At 36.1% G+C, this 19,371-nt stretch overlaps 1 protein-coding gene across 1 annotated transcript; it reads right to left on the reverse strand.

Annotated features, from left to right (window-relative positions):
* Nucleotides 1-12,942: 12,942 nt before the first annotated feature.
* On the reverse strand, nt 12,943-15,805 carry LOC126736941 (uncharacterized). The gene is made up of 4 exons (XM_050441609.1): nt 14,583-15,805; nt 14,318-14,484; nt 14,063-14,239; nt 12,943-13,577 (listed from the first exon to the last, which is right to left on the reverse strand). Exons 2-4 carry the CDS (start codon nt 14,429-14,431, stop codon nt 13,341-13,343), a joined length of 528 nt encoding a protein of 175 aa, XP_050297566.1. The 5' UTR covers nt 14,432-14,484; nt 14,583-15,805; the 3' UTR covers nt 12,943-13,340.
* Between the last annotated feature and the right edge of the window lie 3,566 nt (nt 15,806-19,371).

Consider the following 19,371-nt stretch of genomic DNA (forward strand, 5'->3'; position numbering starts at 1 on the left):
AAATTAATTAAAGACAAATAAAAACACAACTAAAATACAATTGCCAATATCGAACCACTAAAAAAACCTGTAAGATGTATTGCGGCCGACCAGATCAAGCGTGTCCATAAACAACCCTCAACAGCATAATAAAATAGCTGGTCGACTTCGATAGACAAAAGCTCGAATGTCTTTCCCGCGAATAAATTTTGCATACGTAATAGGCTGAATGCTGATGCGGCCGGACCTCTGCCACCTGCTTGATGCGTATATGGTTCGATTAATTGCTCTAAATTTCGGAAGACAAATATCAATGTGTCTTTCTGGAGCTCGTGTACATTAAGTGGGTGTCAGCCCTGCATTTTTATTTTAATTGGTGCGTCAGGCGGGGCGCGCCTTTAGATATTAGAGATAGATAGATATTATAGCCGTTTAGATACTATATAATAATAGTAAGGAGCGACTACGTTCTGTGTTAGTTTTTTTTAAATTGTAATTCAACAATTACATGAAATAATTACGTAATAAATTAATGACAAATAACTAAATAATTTTGGGTAGACAGTGTCTACCTTGTCTACTCGTACGCTTCGCCACTGTCAGGATATACGACGTGTGTCACAGCCGAGTTTCTCAAGCCGCGAAATAACAGTTGGCAACGTGGCATCACGTGCGAGATTCGGATCCGTTTACGCTTTGAAAGCGCGGCTCTGCCAAGATGGACGTTCAATTTCGATTTTGCTTTATTTACAAACTAGCTGAAAGCCCGCGGCGTTGCTCGCGTGAATATAAAAAAGTCGAAGAAGACTTCCAATAATAGTAAATGCAACCCACAATACACAAATAAAAATCCGAAGCCACGGCTCTAATAATTGTACATGCAACCCACAATACACAAAAATAAAATCCGAAGCCTCGCCTCATTGATAGTCCATGCAACCCACATTTGCCACGCCGTTTTTCTTGAGGTCAAGGGGCGCGATTAATATAATATAATTATTATAAAACCAAGACACAAATAATCTTAAAAATGATTCGTTAGATGCAGAGCGACCGGTAAGACTGACACTTTTATAAAAGGTAAAAAACACGAAATCTACAGCATCACAAATAGATTTAATAAAATAACGAAGGTTACATGTTTCGCTCGACCAGAGCATCATCAGACCTAAACAATAATTAAAATTATGTAACCCGAAAAAAGGAGAATTCAACAAAAACTTACCATAACATACACAAAACACCTAATATTTAAGTAAACAAAGATTTGTAGGTTTTGTAGTCACCAGACGAGAGATCCTATACTCTTAAACACCAAAATAATACACACGTTAACGGGTAACAATACTTTATTGTACCAATCGTACAAGTAAACGGCTATATAGCTTAGACACGTGGAAGTAAACGACTTTTACAACCAGTCTCTGTCACGACTCAGGTGCAACCTAATCGGCCATAATGGATCGAATACCTCCTGACAATTGACAGCCTCCCCTCCACTCTCGGAGTGAGTGAGAAGGCGATACAAGTCCCCACACACTCCCCTCCTACTGTGAACGTTACAATTCAACAAAGTCACAAACATTATATAATATGCAAAGATTAATAAAATTATGCATTAGCAACATTAGAATAACACAAAGTTACAAACACTATAATATGCAAAAATTAATAAAATTATGTATTTGAAAATCTCACTTGCTTTTTACGAGTGTAAGTTTTTAAAACCTTTTTAACCATTGGTACTGGCAAATCGCCAGGACCGTCCAAGTCGTGGGTTCCAGCCAAACTGGATGAGGTGACTGGCGAATTGCCAGAACCATTCGAGTCCTGAGTTCCAGCTAGACTCGAAGGGGTGGTTAAAGGAGGGTCGCTATCAAGTGTATCAGCTAACAAGTCTTCAGACATGAGATATGCCGGCTTAAGTAGCTCAACCGAGACGCTTTTCGTTTTCCCGTTAATATCGATATCAAACACCCGATCGGACGGTCTTTTAACAACCTTGTAAGGTCCGGAAGAAGTTCGTTCGAGTGCCTTCGCAACAACATTGTGTAAGAAAATATGGGAGCTTTCATATAAATTTTTAAAAACAAACGCGCGCCTCTTGTGGTTGTGACTGGAACAGGCCTGACAAGTCGCATAAACTCACGAAACTCCTCAATGAATGTGCGAGGATCAGGAGTAAAATCCCCTTCAAGAAAGAACTCGCCAGGCATGCAAGTGTTGTGCCAAACAAGAATTCGGCAGGCGATGCCTCGGTGTCAGCACGAACATGAGAGCGCAACCCTAAAAGAACCGTGGATAAGGTCCGCGTCCAACTTTTGTCATTGTGACACTTCAAAGCGGCTTTAAGGCAACGATGCCAATGCTCAATCATTCCGTTTGCCGCGGGGTGGTAAGCAGTCGTATGGATATGTTAAGTGCCAATAAGGCTAAGTAAGGCTTTAAATAAGGTGGCTTCAAACTCAAGACCCTGGTCAGAGGTAATAACTTTGGGAGACCCATAACGAGAGACCCATGTATCATAAAAGGCCCGCGAAACAGTTTGGGCAGATTTATCCGGGATTGGAATGGCCTCTACCCAACGGGAGAACCGATCAATCATTGTCAAAATATAATGGAAGCCGTTGCTTGGAGGCAGAGGGCCCATCAGATCGATATGTACGTGGTCGAAACGACCATCAGGGGTTACAAAATGTTCAGGAATAAATTTGACATGCCTAGAAACCTTGGCATGCTGGCAATCTAAGCAGGTTTTGCACCATAGTGCAACATCACGGTGCAGACCGGGCCAAATGTACTTCATGCGAATTTGCCTGTCAGTTGATTTGGCTCCACAATGGGCAGCGTTATGTATACGATCAAAGATCACGCGCCGTAATGGCAAAGGGATAAAGGGGCGAATGGAGTCGCCAGAGACATCACAATATAAAGATGTCTTGTCAGGACCAAAGTCGAAGGTTTTAATACAGAAGTATTTATGGTGGGTCTTAATAAGCTCTGCCAGTTCTTCATCTTTGCTCTGCAAATCAGAAATTTGTTTTAGAGAGATGTCTATGGGTAGAGAAAGAGACTCAATACGTGACAAACAGTCAGCCACCACATTATCTGAACCTTTAATGTATTCAATGCACGTAGTAAATTGGGAAATGTATGAAAGTTGGCAAGATTGCCGGGGAGAAGCTTTGTCTGGACGCTGAAGAAAAGCATAGATCAAGGGCTTATGGTCGGTCACAACCTTGAACTCCTGACCTTCAAGATAATGCTCAAAGTATTTAATTGCCTCGTAAATGGCTAGCAATTCCCTATCGTAAGGACTGTATCGAGTCTGCCGAGGGGACAATTTCTGAGAATAGAATGCCAAAGGCTCCCAAGACTGCTTCGTTCCATCAATCCGTTCAGACAGTTGTTCGAGGGAAGCACCAATCGCAATGTCAGAGGCGTCGGATACCACACGGAGTTCCGCACCAGCGCGGGGATGGACTTTTATCCCCGCGGATCTATCCCCCGGATCTTATCCCCCCGGGGATGGACTTTTATGGATTTTTACGCGAGTCCTTGAAATATGCATTTAAAGGAGCTTGAGAGGAGGCCGCGGTAGGTATATTGCGATGGTAAAAATTTACCATGCCTAAGAAGCGGCGAAGCTGAGAGACCGTAGAAGGCTTGGGGAAACTTAAAATGACTTCAACCTTAGTAGGAATAGGAGATATACCACGATGGTTAATGCGATAACCCAGAAAATCAATTTCATTAACGGCAAGAACACATTTGGCGGGATTTAAGCCAAGACCAAATTCTCTAAGTCTTTCGAAGACTACTCGTAAATGAGTGTGATGGTCTTCAATTGTTTTGGAGAATACCAAAATATCGTCCTGATAAGCAAAGGTAAAATCAAGATTGTTCAAGGCTTGGTTGAGATATCTCTGAAAGGTCTGGCTAGCATTACGCAAGCCGAAAGTCATGAACATGAATTCGAACAAACCGAAGGGAGTTATTACAGCAGTCTTTTCGATGTCCTCAGGATGAACTGGAATCTGCTGATAAGCACGAATAAGATCAAGCTTGCTGAAGACTTTTTTACCATGTAATTCACTGGAGCAGTCATATAAATGGGGAATGAGATATTTATCCGGTTTGGTGACAGCATTCAATGGTCTATAGTCACCACACACCCGCCACTCGGTGTCACCCTTTTTGACCATATGAATGGGACTTGCCCAAGAGCTAGAAGAGGGTCTACACCTACCAGTGTTTATCCAATGCTGGAATTCCATTTTTGCATACTTAAGCTTATCAGGCGGTAGCCGACGAGCCCGAGCTGACAAGGGAGGTCCTGAGGTAACTATATGATGGAAAACTCTAGGAATTTTTGGAGGAATATTGCAGGAGCTGCCTGTAATTTCTGGGAATTCTGAAAGAATTTTTTTGCACTCACTATCTATCAGCACACAATGTATGGAGTGTACAGGAGCCTCTTTGACAATTTCTTTAGAGCATAGCTCAGTTGAAGTGTCCAGTAAACATTTCCTGCGTAGATCAACTGCCAAATTATACTGAAAAAGTAAATCGGCGCCAATAATGGCATATGGAACCTCCGCGATACAAAAGTTCCAGGATATATCGCGCCGCAGCCCCAAATTCAGAGTACGAAGCGCCTCACCATAAGTATTTATGAAGCTATTATTAGCGGCATAAAGTTTTAGCCGAGCCGGTCTGTCGCGAAACCTAGGATCGACTGGCACTAGCGAAATGTCCGCACCGGTATCGACAAGATAAATTTGACCTGTGGTCCTGTCACGGATATGAAGACGTCGAGAAGGTCCAATCACACCTTTACCTGCCGCCTCCAAACAGGAAGGTGTAGAACTTAGTTTTTTGGCTTAGCCGAAATTCCGCGAACATTTTACACCACTCTTTGCACGAAAGAGCGTTATTCGGGTATTTCTGATGCGCATAACATTACTCGGATTTCGCAGAATTACCCCTGCGACCCTGATTGGACCCAGACCGTGACCGACCGCGACTGCGTAAGCGTTTAAATTCCGTTTGCATTTGCTTAAATGATTCCATCATGGTGTCAAATTTTGCCTCTAGCTTTTGAAATTCGGAGCGGTCTACCGGCAATAATGGCACGGGTTTTTTAAACACCCCGAAAGCTTGGGGAAATTCAGCGTTCGAACCGGGTTGACACGAAATTTCAAGGTCCTTATCTGATACTTCGTTAGAATGTCGGGCTGTTGTTGCGAAAGACAATCGAGAAAGATTATTTTAAGAACTTGATCCGAGAGGTTACTTTCATTCAAATCACGAAGTTGACTCAATACTATAGAAGGTTTGCAATTAACATCGGCACGACCCTTTAATAACTTTTTTAAGCTGTCCTCCTTAGATAAGGAAAAACGTGAAACAAGCTTGGCTTTTGCTTGTTCAAACGCATCACCCGGAAGCGGACTCGATTTAATAATTGAGCTGATACATTTGAAGGCTTCCGCATCGTCAATAGCCATAACTAAATAATCGAATTTTGTAGAATCTACAGTTATATTGGCACGGCGGAAAGCGGAATCGACCTGAAAAAGCCAGCACTGAATGTCAGAAGTTATCATTTTGGGAATTTTAGGCGAAACAGCGTCGATGCGGCCTTCATTACGGCCATTACTGGCAATGACATTAGCCAGGGCGTCCCTGACATCACGTAGTTGAGCCGAAATTATGGCAACAAAATGAATAATATATGTGAAATAAATGAATAAAATAAAAAAGTATGATCTAATTTTAAATTAAAAATAGTTTCCAACACAATATTTAATACAGTAAAAACAGTGACGATAATTAATCAAAAGGGATGATAATCACACATCCATAATAAAAAACTAAAGAAATTTAAACTTTTGTACCTTTACGCACTGCACTGAAGTATCAAATCAGCTGATCCCTCAATCACAAATTTGAAGTTTGAAATCAGCTGATCTTGCTGTCAGACGGCGAGATGCAAGAGTCAAGTGGCGAAACGTCGCGCCCCAAATTATTGTTGTATAATTATTATTGTACCAATCGTACAAGTCAACGGCTATATAGCTTAGACACGTGGAAGTAAACGAATTTTACAACCAGTCTCTGTCACGACTCAGGTGCAACCTAATCCGCCATAATGGATCGAATACCTCCTGACAATTGACAGCCTCCCCTCCACTCTCGGAGTGAGTGAGAGGGCGATACAAGTCCCCACAGATTACAATAAAGTGGCACTATCTATGTACAAAGAACTCAACTAAACAATCAAATCCTTTATACATTTTAGAAATCTAACCATCATTTAAGAGTCTAGAACTACTTGAGGTTATTAAAAACTAGGTGGCCATCAAAATCAAACTTTTCATTAACACAGGACAGATCTGGGCTTTTAAAAGCTTTACTAATCTCCATTGCCTCCAACAAGTCTAGTTTTTTACTTTTGCTGCATTGATGCAGTATTTTTATATTTTGGCTGTCAGGAAAATCATGTTTGGAGTCGAGAAGGTGACTTTGTTGGTAGGAAGATTTCTACCAACACTAGGATTAGTGAACACAAGGCCCAATACAATAAATTAAAAAATACCGAAATCACAGTGACCAGATCAGCTTTTGCTAATTAAGTTAAATTGGCAGAAGATTCTTCAAATAGGTTTTGTAAACATACAGGAAAAGGTCTGTTTGAATAACGACTTCTATCAGAATTTTTCATGACTGCCACTACTTCAGACCATACGCCAATGTTTTCTCCTTGTTTCAGGTGTTGATCATATCCTTTTAAATTTACCATTCGAATCAAAACAGTAGATTTTTTCTGCGTAGATAACGTCTTGGCTGGAAAAATTCCTTGACCATATAGTTTGCAGTTTTCCATGGGCTCAATCAAAACAGTTTCTCCCTCTTTTCCTCCAGTTGTAGCATTAACCACCACCTCTGAATTTGCTGGTATGGTAATATCCTTGAATAACTTTAAGACTCTGGTATTTACTTTATCTTCATATAGGTGGTGCATAAAAATCTCTTCATTTCTCGTCATCAATATCCGGTTATATACATCCATTTTAAACTGCTGAGCATTCATAACATCTAATCCTAATTTGACATCATCCATGATTTCTGCCACTAATACTGGCTGTTGTTAACCCAATGGAAACTGTAGCTTCATGCAATCCAAGAATCGGGATCCTTTTTCCATTTGCAGACTCCAGAATTAAGTTGGATGGTGCTGAAAGCCAACAGTGTGCTACGATGTTCGGCTTCACGATAGTATGACTTGATCCTGTATCCACTACCACCTCACATTCACATATTTTTCCCGGTACTACCAAGCTCTCTCCAGGATGTGGCAGCCGGTTTAGTCTTATACGTGGGGCTTGGTAGCACCCAGCCAGCTTGAAGTTTTCCTGGTTCCTTGGATCTCTTAAAGGCTTGGGGCATTGACGTTTAAGGTGCCCCTCCTCATTGCAATTCCAGCATTGCAATGGTCTTTTAGGTTTCCTCGCTAATAATGATTCAATCTTCTTTAGGCGTTCTTCGAGATCACGTTCCGAAGTTCTGATTTGTCTTATTCGTGTCTGCCTTCTAGTTGCTTGAAAAGCTGCCTCATACTCTAGTCCATGGGCCAAAGCTTCTGATATACTTTTATGATGAGCCATCCTTAGAGCGTGGTTAGTATCTGGATCTCGAACTCCGTCAATAAAACAATTTATAGAAATTTGTTCTCGGAACTCTGTTGGGTACATCGGCCTCAAACTGTTGGAGTCCTTCCTCAAGTTGTTGTCTTCTAGATTTCAATTGAGCCTGGTAGATGAGCTTCACCGTATCTCATCTCTAAGGTACGCACCAGTACGTCGAAATTGAGCTGATCGTCAGATGGCACCATTCTTAATATTTCTGTAGCTTCTCCTCTAAGGCTTAGCTTAAGATTGATTGCCTTTTCTTCGTTATCCCAGCGATTTCCCCTAGCAGCGGCCTCAAATTAATTCAAATAGGTACTCCATGCTTCTTTGCCGTCGAATTTCGGTGGCTTTACTTTAATCATTGTTTGCATTCCAGGATCGGGATGAAGAGGAGTCCGTTTTACTTTCATCTCTAGTTCTTGGATCTTTTTTTGTTGCTTCAAAGTTAGTCATTAATTGTTTCTGATTCTTCTCCAGATCTTCTTTAAGTTGTAAAACTCGTTCCTCCTGCTCCTTTTTAAGATTATCTTTTAAATTAAGTAAGTCATCTTTCATGGTTCGAATCAGATCTTCATTTTCTTTCTATAGGTCATCTTTTATGGTCCTTATTAGGTCTTTATTTTCCTTCTTCAGGTCAGATTTAATTGTCTTTAGTAAATCTTCCTGTTTTTTATCTCGCTCTTCTTGTTCTTCCCTTTGTTTGCGGTCTCATTCTTCTTGTTCTTCCTTCCACACTTTTATTGTCAACGTCAAAAACACTAACCTAACTAGTCCTTGACTGTCGTTTAATTGTTTCCGAGGTAAAAACTGACTAAACAATTAAAACTGAATGAATTGTCATGAAGCGCGTCCTTTTTAAAACCCGATGGAACAGTTTCGAAATATTTAGAATTATCTTCAATGTTTTTGCCCAAAGAGACCAATAATTTTAGGAGAATACTGACAGTCAAAGTAAGCAAGTATACAAATTCTAGAAAATTAGAACTACAGGGCTTTACAATAATATAACCTAAATTGGGGCCAAAATGGGGCTCTCGAACAAGATGAACTACTTAAAAACTAAACACTATAGATAAAAATAATAAACCAAACGTAAGTAGAACCCTAAAGAAACCCTACGAATCAACTTTAACTACAGAATACTAATAAAATTGTACAAAAACTAGGAGAATAATTAACGTATTTACATTCTCATAATAATATGTTAATCTCTAGAATTTCTTAGAATTCATTGAATGTTAAATTGTTCAGGTACGCAGACGATACTACTATTATAGTTACAAGAGAAAGTATGGAGGAAATCGAACTCAAAGCCTGCTTTATTATAAAAAAGTTTAACAATTGGTGTGAGTGAAATCACCTTATAATAAATTAGGAAAAACTAAATGCATAAGTTTCTCAAAGAATGTGTTGGAAGTGAATCTATTGTCAGAGTTTTTCTGGTAATTTAACTACTGTTTCAATTGATTGCGAATCGTCAGTTAAATTTTTGGGATGCATATTAGACCAACAGCTTTTACTAGACTTTACAGCTTTACATAATAGACAACAACTCATCTTTTCTTTCTCAAATCGACGAGATATGCAGCAAACTATCTAGAATGTATTTTTTCATTGTTTTCCCTTAAAAGGCATCTGGGAATGAAGTATCTATTGAGTCTATGAGTGTGTACCCTCTCTTGACCTCACATGTTGCTGTTTGGGGTAATATATCAGAGACTCAGAGGGTATTTGTATTCCAGAAAAGATTTATGAGACTGACTTTTGGTTTGAAATATAAAGAGAGCTGCTGTGAAACATTTAAAAAATATAATATTATAATAATGCCCGGAATGTAAATATTTAAATTACTATTGTACATATACAGGGTGTTTATTTGAAAACTTCCCACCACGGATTTATCGAAAACCACTGTTTAAAAAAAAGGCCGAAATACGTCAAAAGGTTTGCCAAGGAGGACAACTTTCTAACCTAAAATTACTTCACTTCCTTTCACCCTCTGCCCCCCAGGGTCATCCCCTTAAAAATTTTAAATGACAAGGGGTATCGAGTAATAGCTGGTCTTTTAAAGTCTTTTATTTTGACGTTTGATTTTTTTAAATCGGTCGATTCGTTTTCGAGAAAATTAGAAAAATCTTTGTTTATCTTAATTTGTTCAGGTAGAAAACAAAAACAAAATGAAAATAACAGTTTTTATGTCAATAAGTGTTCACAATGTTGCCCGTTTTTGGCCAAACAATGATATAGTGATATAGGCGATGTTCAAATTCCTGACGGACATTTTCAAAAACATGTTGTGGGGTATCATGGCAGCTGTCGATGATGCGCTGACGAAGTTCATCCAAACTTTCAGGTTGGGGAGTAAACACAATAGATTTCAAATGACCCCACAGAAAAAAGTCTAACGGCGTTATATCAGGAGATCTAGCAGGCCATTCTATAGGCCCCCATCGCCCTATCCATTTATCTGGAAACTCGTCGTCTAGCCATTGCCGAACGGGAAGAACATAGTGAGGAGGAGCGCCGTCTTGCTGGAAATATATTTCAGCCTCATCAAGTATAGGGTTTCCATCATCATCGATTTGGTTTTCAATGGATTCAGTCATAAGCGGATTGATGGTATTTTCCAACATATCCAAATAAATGTCTCCATTTAAATTTCCGTTAATAAATAATGGCCCATTCACTTTATCATCACTTTATTTCCTAAAATGCCTGCCCATACATTAATTTTTTGAGGATACTGGGTATGCCCTTCTACAAATGCATGAGGATTTTCATTGCTCCAATATCTACAGTTATGCTTATTAACAAATACATTTAGATAAAATGTGCATTCATCGCTGAAGCAGATACTCTTTACATAGATAGTATTATCATTAATCGCTTCAGTCATTTTTTCACAAAACTCAACTCGCCTATCGAAATCGTCTTCGGTTAACTCTTGCAATATTTTCATTTTGAATGGATGAAATTTTTGAGAGCTTAGAAAGAAATTTTAGAGATTTTTAGAACAACAATTTTGCGTAATGAAGTATTAGGATTTATTCCAAAATGATCCAAAACTTCAACTTGAGCGGCTTCATCCAAAATTCGCCGATAATCACGTTTTTTATTTGCAACAGATCCAGTTTCAGTAAACTTAGTAACAAGGTCCAAAACATACCTATGCGAAGTTATCTTCTCCGGATGTCTGGCGTCAAACGTGACGGCAGTTTGCCGAGCACATTGATTTTGGGCACCATAAATTAGAATAATTTCCACTCTTTCGGCTAGTGTGTAAACCATTTTGAAAGTAAAATCTTCAATTCAACAAATATATTTTCACTATTTCAAGACTGTCACAAATGTAACTGACGGCAAAATAAATTATTTATTTTCCTTAGCAACTATAAGTAACTACAATACAAATCAATCAAACCAGATGTATTCAGAGCAATTTTTATTTTAAAAGCTTAGCAGAGCGCTTTCGGCGTATGAGCCATCATCAGTGCTAACTGAAATGAGTTGGGTGTTAAATGCGTAAAAGACACTGAGAACGAATGGATTGTACTCACTTGTCAGTTAAGCCCAGAAGTTTACCATAGTGGGAACACATTCGATATTAAAATTAGACGTAACATTTAGACACACTTAAGACTGTACAGCAGCGGGATTCTGATTCGCCAGTCGTTACGTCACATTACGAGACCTCCCGCTCGTGACAAATGTCGGTGTCGTCTGAAATGTGATTCTAATTCGGTCTCGTTCGTAGCACCGTTTTCAGCCGTAGCGATGCCTAACTTCACGTTGGTTTATATCTTTTTTTATGGTTTTTATTGAATTTTGCACTTTTTTATATGTTTAAAGATTTTTGTTTCTTTACTGACCTACATTGCAGTTTTTTTGTTACTTCTTTTGTTTTAAAAAATGCTGCCGATTTTTCACGCAATTGTTGACCAGGAAGAACACAGGGAGACAAATTTGAGGCTGAGGATGAAGAGAAGGGGAATTCGAGAAGAAATGGACCTGGCAACCCTAAATGATGAGCGATTTAAAGAATTATTTAGAGTGGACAAAGATTTATTTAATTTTTTGTGTAATAGATTGACACCCCACCTACGAGAACCCAAGTATCAGTCCGGAGTAACTATCCAGACAAAAATTTTGGTGGCTTTGCGGTATTATGCCATTGGATGTTACCAAAGAAGTCTTGGAGGTGATTTTAATTTGGGTGTCAGCCAAACAATGGCTCATAGATGTATTCATGAAGTGACCAATGCAATAAATGTTCATTTACATGAGTTTATCCATTTTCCAACTACAAGAAGAGAAATGGACCAAATAAAGGAAGAATTTATGGAAAAATTTGGATTTCCTGGTGTCATTGGGTGTATAGATGGCACTCATATAGCCATTTTAAAACCTACCATTGAAGAACACAATTTTATTAACAGGAAGGGATTTCACTCCCTAAATGTGCAAATAGTTTGCGATGCAACCTTAAAAATACTATCAGTAAATGCCACCTATCCAGGTGCAACACATGATTCATTTATATGGAGAAATTCCCGGGTGAAAGACTTTTTGATGAATCAATACAATACAGGGCTTAGAAGAACCTGGCTTTTAGGAGATTCAGGGTATCATTTGCAACCTGTTTTAATGATACCTTTTCTTAATCCAAATGAGGGATCTCCAGAATCACGATATAATAGATCTCACATAATGGCAAGAGACTGTGTGGAGAGATGCATTGGGGTACTAAAAGCAAGATTTAGGTGCCTTTTAAGAGAACGAGTTGCCCGATATTCTCCAGCATTTGTGGGACAGCTGGTGAATGCTTGTTGCATTCTTCATAATTTATGCATACAGAGGCACATTCTGTATGAAGGTGAACCATTTGTGGAGGAAGGTGGCCAACAATACGCTTTACCACCAATTCAAAATTTACCTAATATTGGGCTTCGAGAAGGAGAAGTGGTGAGAAGAAATGTGGTCAATACATATTTTGTTAGGTAAAAGCATGTATAGTTAAATTCGTAATTTAAGTGTCAAGTCTTTCTTCACCAGTGATTAGGTAAAAGCAGTAAAATGTTCTGTTTGAATCAAAAGTATTTTCTGTTTTTTATAAATAAACAATTTTTTTAAGTTTGTTTTGTGTTTTATTTAATTAGGGTTTTTACATTTTTTTAGATGTTTTATAATAATCTTGATTCAATTTTTTTTACATTTTTTTTGTTATTGTTTTTTACTTTTTAAATAAAGATTAGCACATTTTCTTACTTGTTTTTTTAACACATACTTTGAAGCTATTTTTCTTTTTTTAATTTTTTTTTTGCTTTAAAAGTTAAATTTTGCTTAATAAAAAAAGACCTACAAAAACAAATATGATTTATTTATATTCTGTAGCAGAAAAAATACACATTAATACTTTACCTTAACTCTATAGGAACACATGTTATTGCGGCTAGAAACGTAAAAACAAAAACAACATTCTAAATAAAAAAAATATTCTAAAGCTAAAAAAATAACCAGTAATAGTTTGCTTTTATTAAGAAAGGAACACAAGATGTCATTGTCACTACAACTAGTAGTGACAATGACATCTTGTGTTATAGAGTAAAGTTCTTTCGTCTTGTAGAGTAAAGTTAGGTCGAATATCATCCCTAAAAAGTGAAAGTTCCTTTAAGAGTGTCTCTGTCTGCTGGCCTCTGTTATATCGCCTAATTTTTCATTTAGGGTATGATTTAGGGTTTCTAAATGACTGTCGATACTTTTTAATAGATTTATTGTCTCTTGATAATAGATTTCATTTGTGGGAGTAACCTTTTGCCTTTTAGTTCTTGGTGTGACTAAATAATCATGATCGACTATATGAAGCTGTTGTGAAATACTCCTTTTTTGTGGTCGTGGCTTGTTGGTCTAAAAATAAACAAAAAAATTTTTTGTTCACAAAACTGATAGTATAATGTTTGAATCAGTTTTGCCAAAAATGGTAAGCTAGTTACTGAGAAAAACAATATAAGGTCGACCCTCGGTAATGTCCGTTGAACAGACATTACCTACATATATGGCAGGTCCTTCGTCCTTCAACATTAGGTCTTCTGTTTTAATTTGTTACTGTTTACTCCTGAATGTCAAAATGTAATGTGGTATATGACTTCTCTTAAATGTATGTAAATGGTTTCTCTTGTGAGCTTTCTTGTTTTGTCTTTTAAGTGTAGTATTATTATTATATTATGTAGGTAGCTAATAAGTTACTGCTTTTAATGTTAATATTTTAATTATATGTTTTAATTTTAATTGTGATTTTAAGGTTTTATAATTTACAGTGTAGTCTTATCTATTTTTTACTTGACTTATGTATGTATTTTAACACCAATTAAAAGTTAACAAAGAGCACTTACTTGTTCTTCTAATGCTTTATTTTCTGTAGGAATCTGCATAGAAATATTTGAGGGTCCGGGCTGTGTGTATTCACTATTGTATAAACTACCATTGAACCGAGCATCCACTATACTTGATGGAGCACTCGATGGACCACTAACGGGTTCTTCCTCTGGATAATATTTTCCATGAGCAAACTTAAAATATTATACAATACAAAAATATCGGACAATATAATAATGCCTTTGTTTCTTAAGCCAAAAAATGCAACTTACACCCTTCTCCTCCACTCCACATCCTTCAAAAAATGTTTTTCCCAAAATAAGGATAACTCTTTGATCAGTATCTGATAGCATATCAGGATATGCTGGCCCAGCCCCCGTCTTCATTCGCTCCCTTTTTATATCTGCAGCTTAAGTCCCTGTTTATAGTCAGACCACGTCTAAAAATGTAAACATGAAAATAAGTTATTATAACTGGTAATTGTTGGTAAAGATTGGTATATAATATATTATATAATATATTGGTAATATAACTTACCCTTTGCCATTTTTCTATAGTTCTAGTCCCATAACCAAGAGAATTTAGATTATTGGCCAGTTTTGCCCATAATCTCTTAAATTGTTCTTTTGCATTGGAGCAAGATAACCTCCCTCTTGCTAAATCCGGGTTTTCTTCCATAAACTCCACAAATACTCGTAAATGGTTTTCATTAATTTTAAATGACATGTTTTTTTTAAGCAAAAGCCGGACGCTCATCAAAAAATTGAGGTTAGATTTCCATAATCGGGATCTCCGGTGGTCTCGACTAATTTGACATTTCAAAACGAGAGGTATCGAGTGCCTTTAACGCATTAGAATCGCAAATTGTCCGTAGTCGTTACGTGATGTCACGAAATCATGAATTAGAATTCCACTGCAGAACACTGAACATTGACACTTAAGACTGTACAGAACACTGATTTAAAAAGGGGAGAACGTTGGTCTCCTTGTGTTTTGTTTACATTTATTGTGGTTTCTTAGATGGCGGGAAAAAATGTGTGTCAAATTAGGTTAGCCTACAGTTAACTTTACTTTAAAATTAATATTTATACTATGCGAACCTATCAGAGTGGTAGTAGCGACAGATCGGTCTAGATGTCATTATCGTAAATGATGTGCGGTAGGGCGAGTTGGTTATAAATTGGTGACACAAATTAGACTACAACAGTGAATTTTTGTTCGGATAAGGAAGTTGTTATCCTTTAAGTATGTAAAGCGAACTTTTAAATTAGAAAGTTGCCAATGCTTATAAATTTTTTTTTAAATTTGTGGAGTCTTCTATGTAATGGAACGTAAGGTCTGTTAAGGTTCACTTGTATATTTAAACAAGAGAGATTTTTTATGAGCTCGTTGGTGATATAAATGTCTTGAGGGTCTACTTAAGTGCTCGGCTATGCGTGTTTTTAAGGGTCTACAAGTGCGTCCCACATATGAGCAATCACAAGAATCACACTGCAATCTGTAAATACCACTCTTTGATAATGTGTGAAGTTTTTTCAGGTTTCCCTCTTCTATAAGTAACTAAGCAGGTATAACAATAAATACAGTTCGCCCAGGATATCTGTGTTGATGAAGATAACGGAAAAAATTCATAATTTATTTAGTTTTTTCCACGTCTAATCTTCGGAATTGCTGTTTATGTAGGTAGTTTCCGTTTTAAATTATAAACGAATTGTAGATTTGGCAAACCCTAACGGGCAACATTTTGAACACTTATTGAAATAAAAACTGATATTTTCATGTTTTTGTTTTCTATCTGAACAAATTAAGATAAACAAAGATTTTTCTATATTTCTCGAAAACGAATCGACCGATTTAAAAAAATCAAACGTCAAAATAAAAGACTTCGAAAGACCTTTTAAACAAGCTATTACTCGATACCCCTTGCCATTTAAAATTTTTAAGGGGATGACCCTGGGGAGCAGAGGGTGAAAATAATTATAGGTTAGAAAGTTGTCCCCCTTGACAAACCTTTTGACGTATTTCGGCGTTTTTTTTTTTAAACAGTGGTTTTCGATAAATCCGTGGTGGGAAGTTTTCAAATGAACACCCTGTATAAAAATCAACTTTACTTTACTTGTCTGTACTTTATTTGTACTGTTTGTTAGTACTTTTGTGGTTACTAAGTTTTATGTGTGTAATTAGGTTTTTCTATAATAGTGTTGCTCTTTTAAATTAGTTAGTTAGGATTATTAGTTTATTTCTCCTGTCTTATCCTGTTGCCTTGTATTTTGTATTGTATAACGTGTATTGTATAACAAGTAGTAACAAATGACCAGGGCCGTTCCTAGGGTATCTGCCGCCCGGGTCCGAAAAAAATTTTGCCGCCCCTCCTTTACCCCACCGAAACCGGCCTTTGATAAACATTTGTAAATAAATAACTTGAAATAATTTAACGTTAAAAAAAAAACAACATTTTAGAAACATAAACACTTTATTTTATATTAAATCATAATTTTATTTACAATTTATTTGTAGTGTAATGTATTTACAAATAAGTTGTAATTAAATACATACATACATATTATTTACATACGCAACATGCACAGAAAGCCTATCTTGACCCATTGTGGATCATAAATAATTTTTTATTATTTTGAGTTTAGAAAAGCTTCTTTCTCCACTAGCTACTGTGACAGGTAATGTTAAGAAAATTCTAATGGAAATTACTAAATTGGGAAAAACATAGATGAGGTTATTTACAAATAGGTAGGTAAGAACATTTAAGGCATTCATTTCAGGGGAAATATAGGGTGCAACATTATCAATTTCATCAGATAAGTCTTGACCTAAAATATCTTTTTCATTTTTTGAGGGATCATATAAAATTTTCTCAAGAGCTTCACATTTTGCAAACCTAATTGATTTTTCTGTTTGGAGAAAGCTATGTAGGTTGTTAAGAAAATTAAAGAACGTATCATGTTGCTTCATTTGCTCGAATCTTTCTTCCAATTTTAATAATGTAGTATCTAATATAACAAAATAAAAATTAATTTTAAACTGATCAACTAGATTTTTAGGGGCTTCGTCTACACACTCATAGTCAAATAAACGCTTTTTTGTTCGGCGTCTAACAATATTAATCGGAGGAAACCAAGGGTCGCAATCAATATCTTCGGAAACTTTTTTGGCCTCCTCTAAAATATCAGTGAAACCTTCATCTAATCTAATACTAGATATATTAGATATATATGTTTTAGTCTGTTTTAAGATTCAAATAATATTAGGTAGGGCAACATCGGATTTCTGCATCACTTTACTTGCAATATTAATTTTTGTTAACACATTATACCATATAATAATGGAACAAATAAATTTAAACGACTTAATTTTTAAGAGTAATTAATTAGCCATAGTTTTGGTATCGGAGTCCCTGTTATTATCAGAGTAAAGTGCAAATAAAGCATCATAAACGCAAATAAATAAACGCAAGTCATATATTTTTCCTAAATTATGTCTAAGAACTTTCAGAGCATCTATTCTGCTTTCCCATCTAGTACTAGAAAGAGGTTTTAGTGTTAACGTTGGGATTTTATCTTTTAAAACTTGCCAACGTTTAGTTGATGCGGAGAAAAAAACGTAAAGTTCCTGCACAATAGCAAAGAAACTTGTAATTTCTAAAGATGCTTTTGCAGCGTCATTAACAACTAAATTTAAGCTATGGGCTCCACAAGGCACGTAAAAAGCTCTAGATATAATATCATGTCTTATTTGCTCTCCCAGAAGGAAAATTAATTAATTTTGAATATGAACACCTAAATAATGAGGCATATTTGATGGAGTTCTTTTAATACAGTTAATGTGATCGCATATTGTTTTATTAAAATTGGCAATTGTCTCGATTAATTTTAAAAAGTTTCCGTTTTGTTGCTCGTATATTTTGTTATTTTCACCTCTAAAACTCAAATTTTGACCGGCTAAAAACTTGACAATATAAATTATAATTTTCATATATAAATTATCTTTTTCCATGTTTATTAATTTCTCGTTTAGTGAATCACTTGTCGTTTTAGAAGAAATTGATTGTCTTAAATCAAGCCAAGATTTTGTATTACAAATATGCCCCTTTGACTTTTCATGTCTTTCTATAAGTTGACTTAAATGTCTCCAATCGTTATAACCCTCAACCAAACCACTACCACCAGGAAAAGTTTTAAATATTTTGCAAGGAAAACAATATACACAATCTTTTGATTTAGAATATACTAGCCAAACCCTCGGAATTATTTCTCCATTACACATTTTTTTTTTATAATAAATAGATGAGAATCCTCTATTGTCTTTATTTAAAGGAAACGTCATATCAGCCTCCGTTAGTTGCGTAGGCGCTAACTCTATCAGAGTTAATTTCATTTTATCTAATAAAACATTTGGCCAATAGCCAGGATCCTTATAGACATTAATATTTTCAAAGCTTACTTCAGATCTTTGTTCTGCTAATAAAACATCACCTTCCACTATAGTTTTGGTATTCGATGAGTTCTCCTTCTCTTCTCCGCTATTGACTATTATACATATAGTCTCCGTCACATTTTCATCTCGGGCTTGGGAACTTGATGGTTTGTCATGTGATCTTGTTGGGATTAAAAACGCTTGGAGTGAACTGCAAGCCTTTTTAGTTAATTCTTCTTTTTCACGCTTTCGTTTCCTGTACTGTGCTCCAGAAAGCTTTTTTCGATTATCAGACATCTATAATAAAACAAATCCAAAATTAAAATAAATCCAAGTTATCCTATATTTTGCCTGAATGAATAAAGAGATATATTTTTAACGTTTTAAATAAAAAAAAAATAAATATTAAGATTAAATGCTACTTTTTTATTAAGCAAATAACTAATATTTGAAAGGTGAGTAGCCAAACGGAATTAGTGGATAAGTGCGACTACTGGCTATTCATAACGCATATAATTTTTTAATTTTTTCCTCAAGTTCAAAATTAATTATTTTTTTTTAGTTATTATATTATTTGACTCTAAATAAGTCAACATTACTTTTTAAAATAAAATTAATTGTGCTAACAAAAATTTTGAAAATCTCAAGAGTAAAAAAATTGGGAGATTTCTAATAGGAGTAATAGGTATCTAAAAAAAGGAAAAAAAACTCCTTAAATTTCAGGAAAAATAAAAAAATATGCATTATAAATAGGCAGTAGGTTCAATCATCCACCATTTTCGTTTGGCTACCCATTTTTCAAACATCCTACATATTTCAAAAATATAAAAACGATATTTAAATTTTATGCGACAGCTCAAAAAAAAATTTAATCAAATTAACGTATGTGTGGAGA

Source organism: Anthonomus grandis, chromosome 5 (genome assembly GCF_022605725.1).
Source record: "Anthonomus grandis grandis chromosome 5, icAntGran1.3, whole genome shotgun sequence".
Lineage (NCBI taxonomy): Eukaryota > Metazoa > Arthropoda > Insecta > Coleoptera > Curculionidae > Anthonomus > Anthonomus grandis.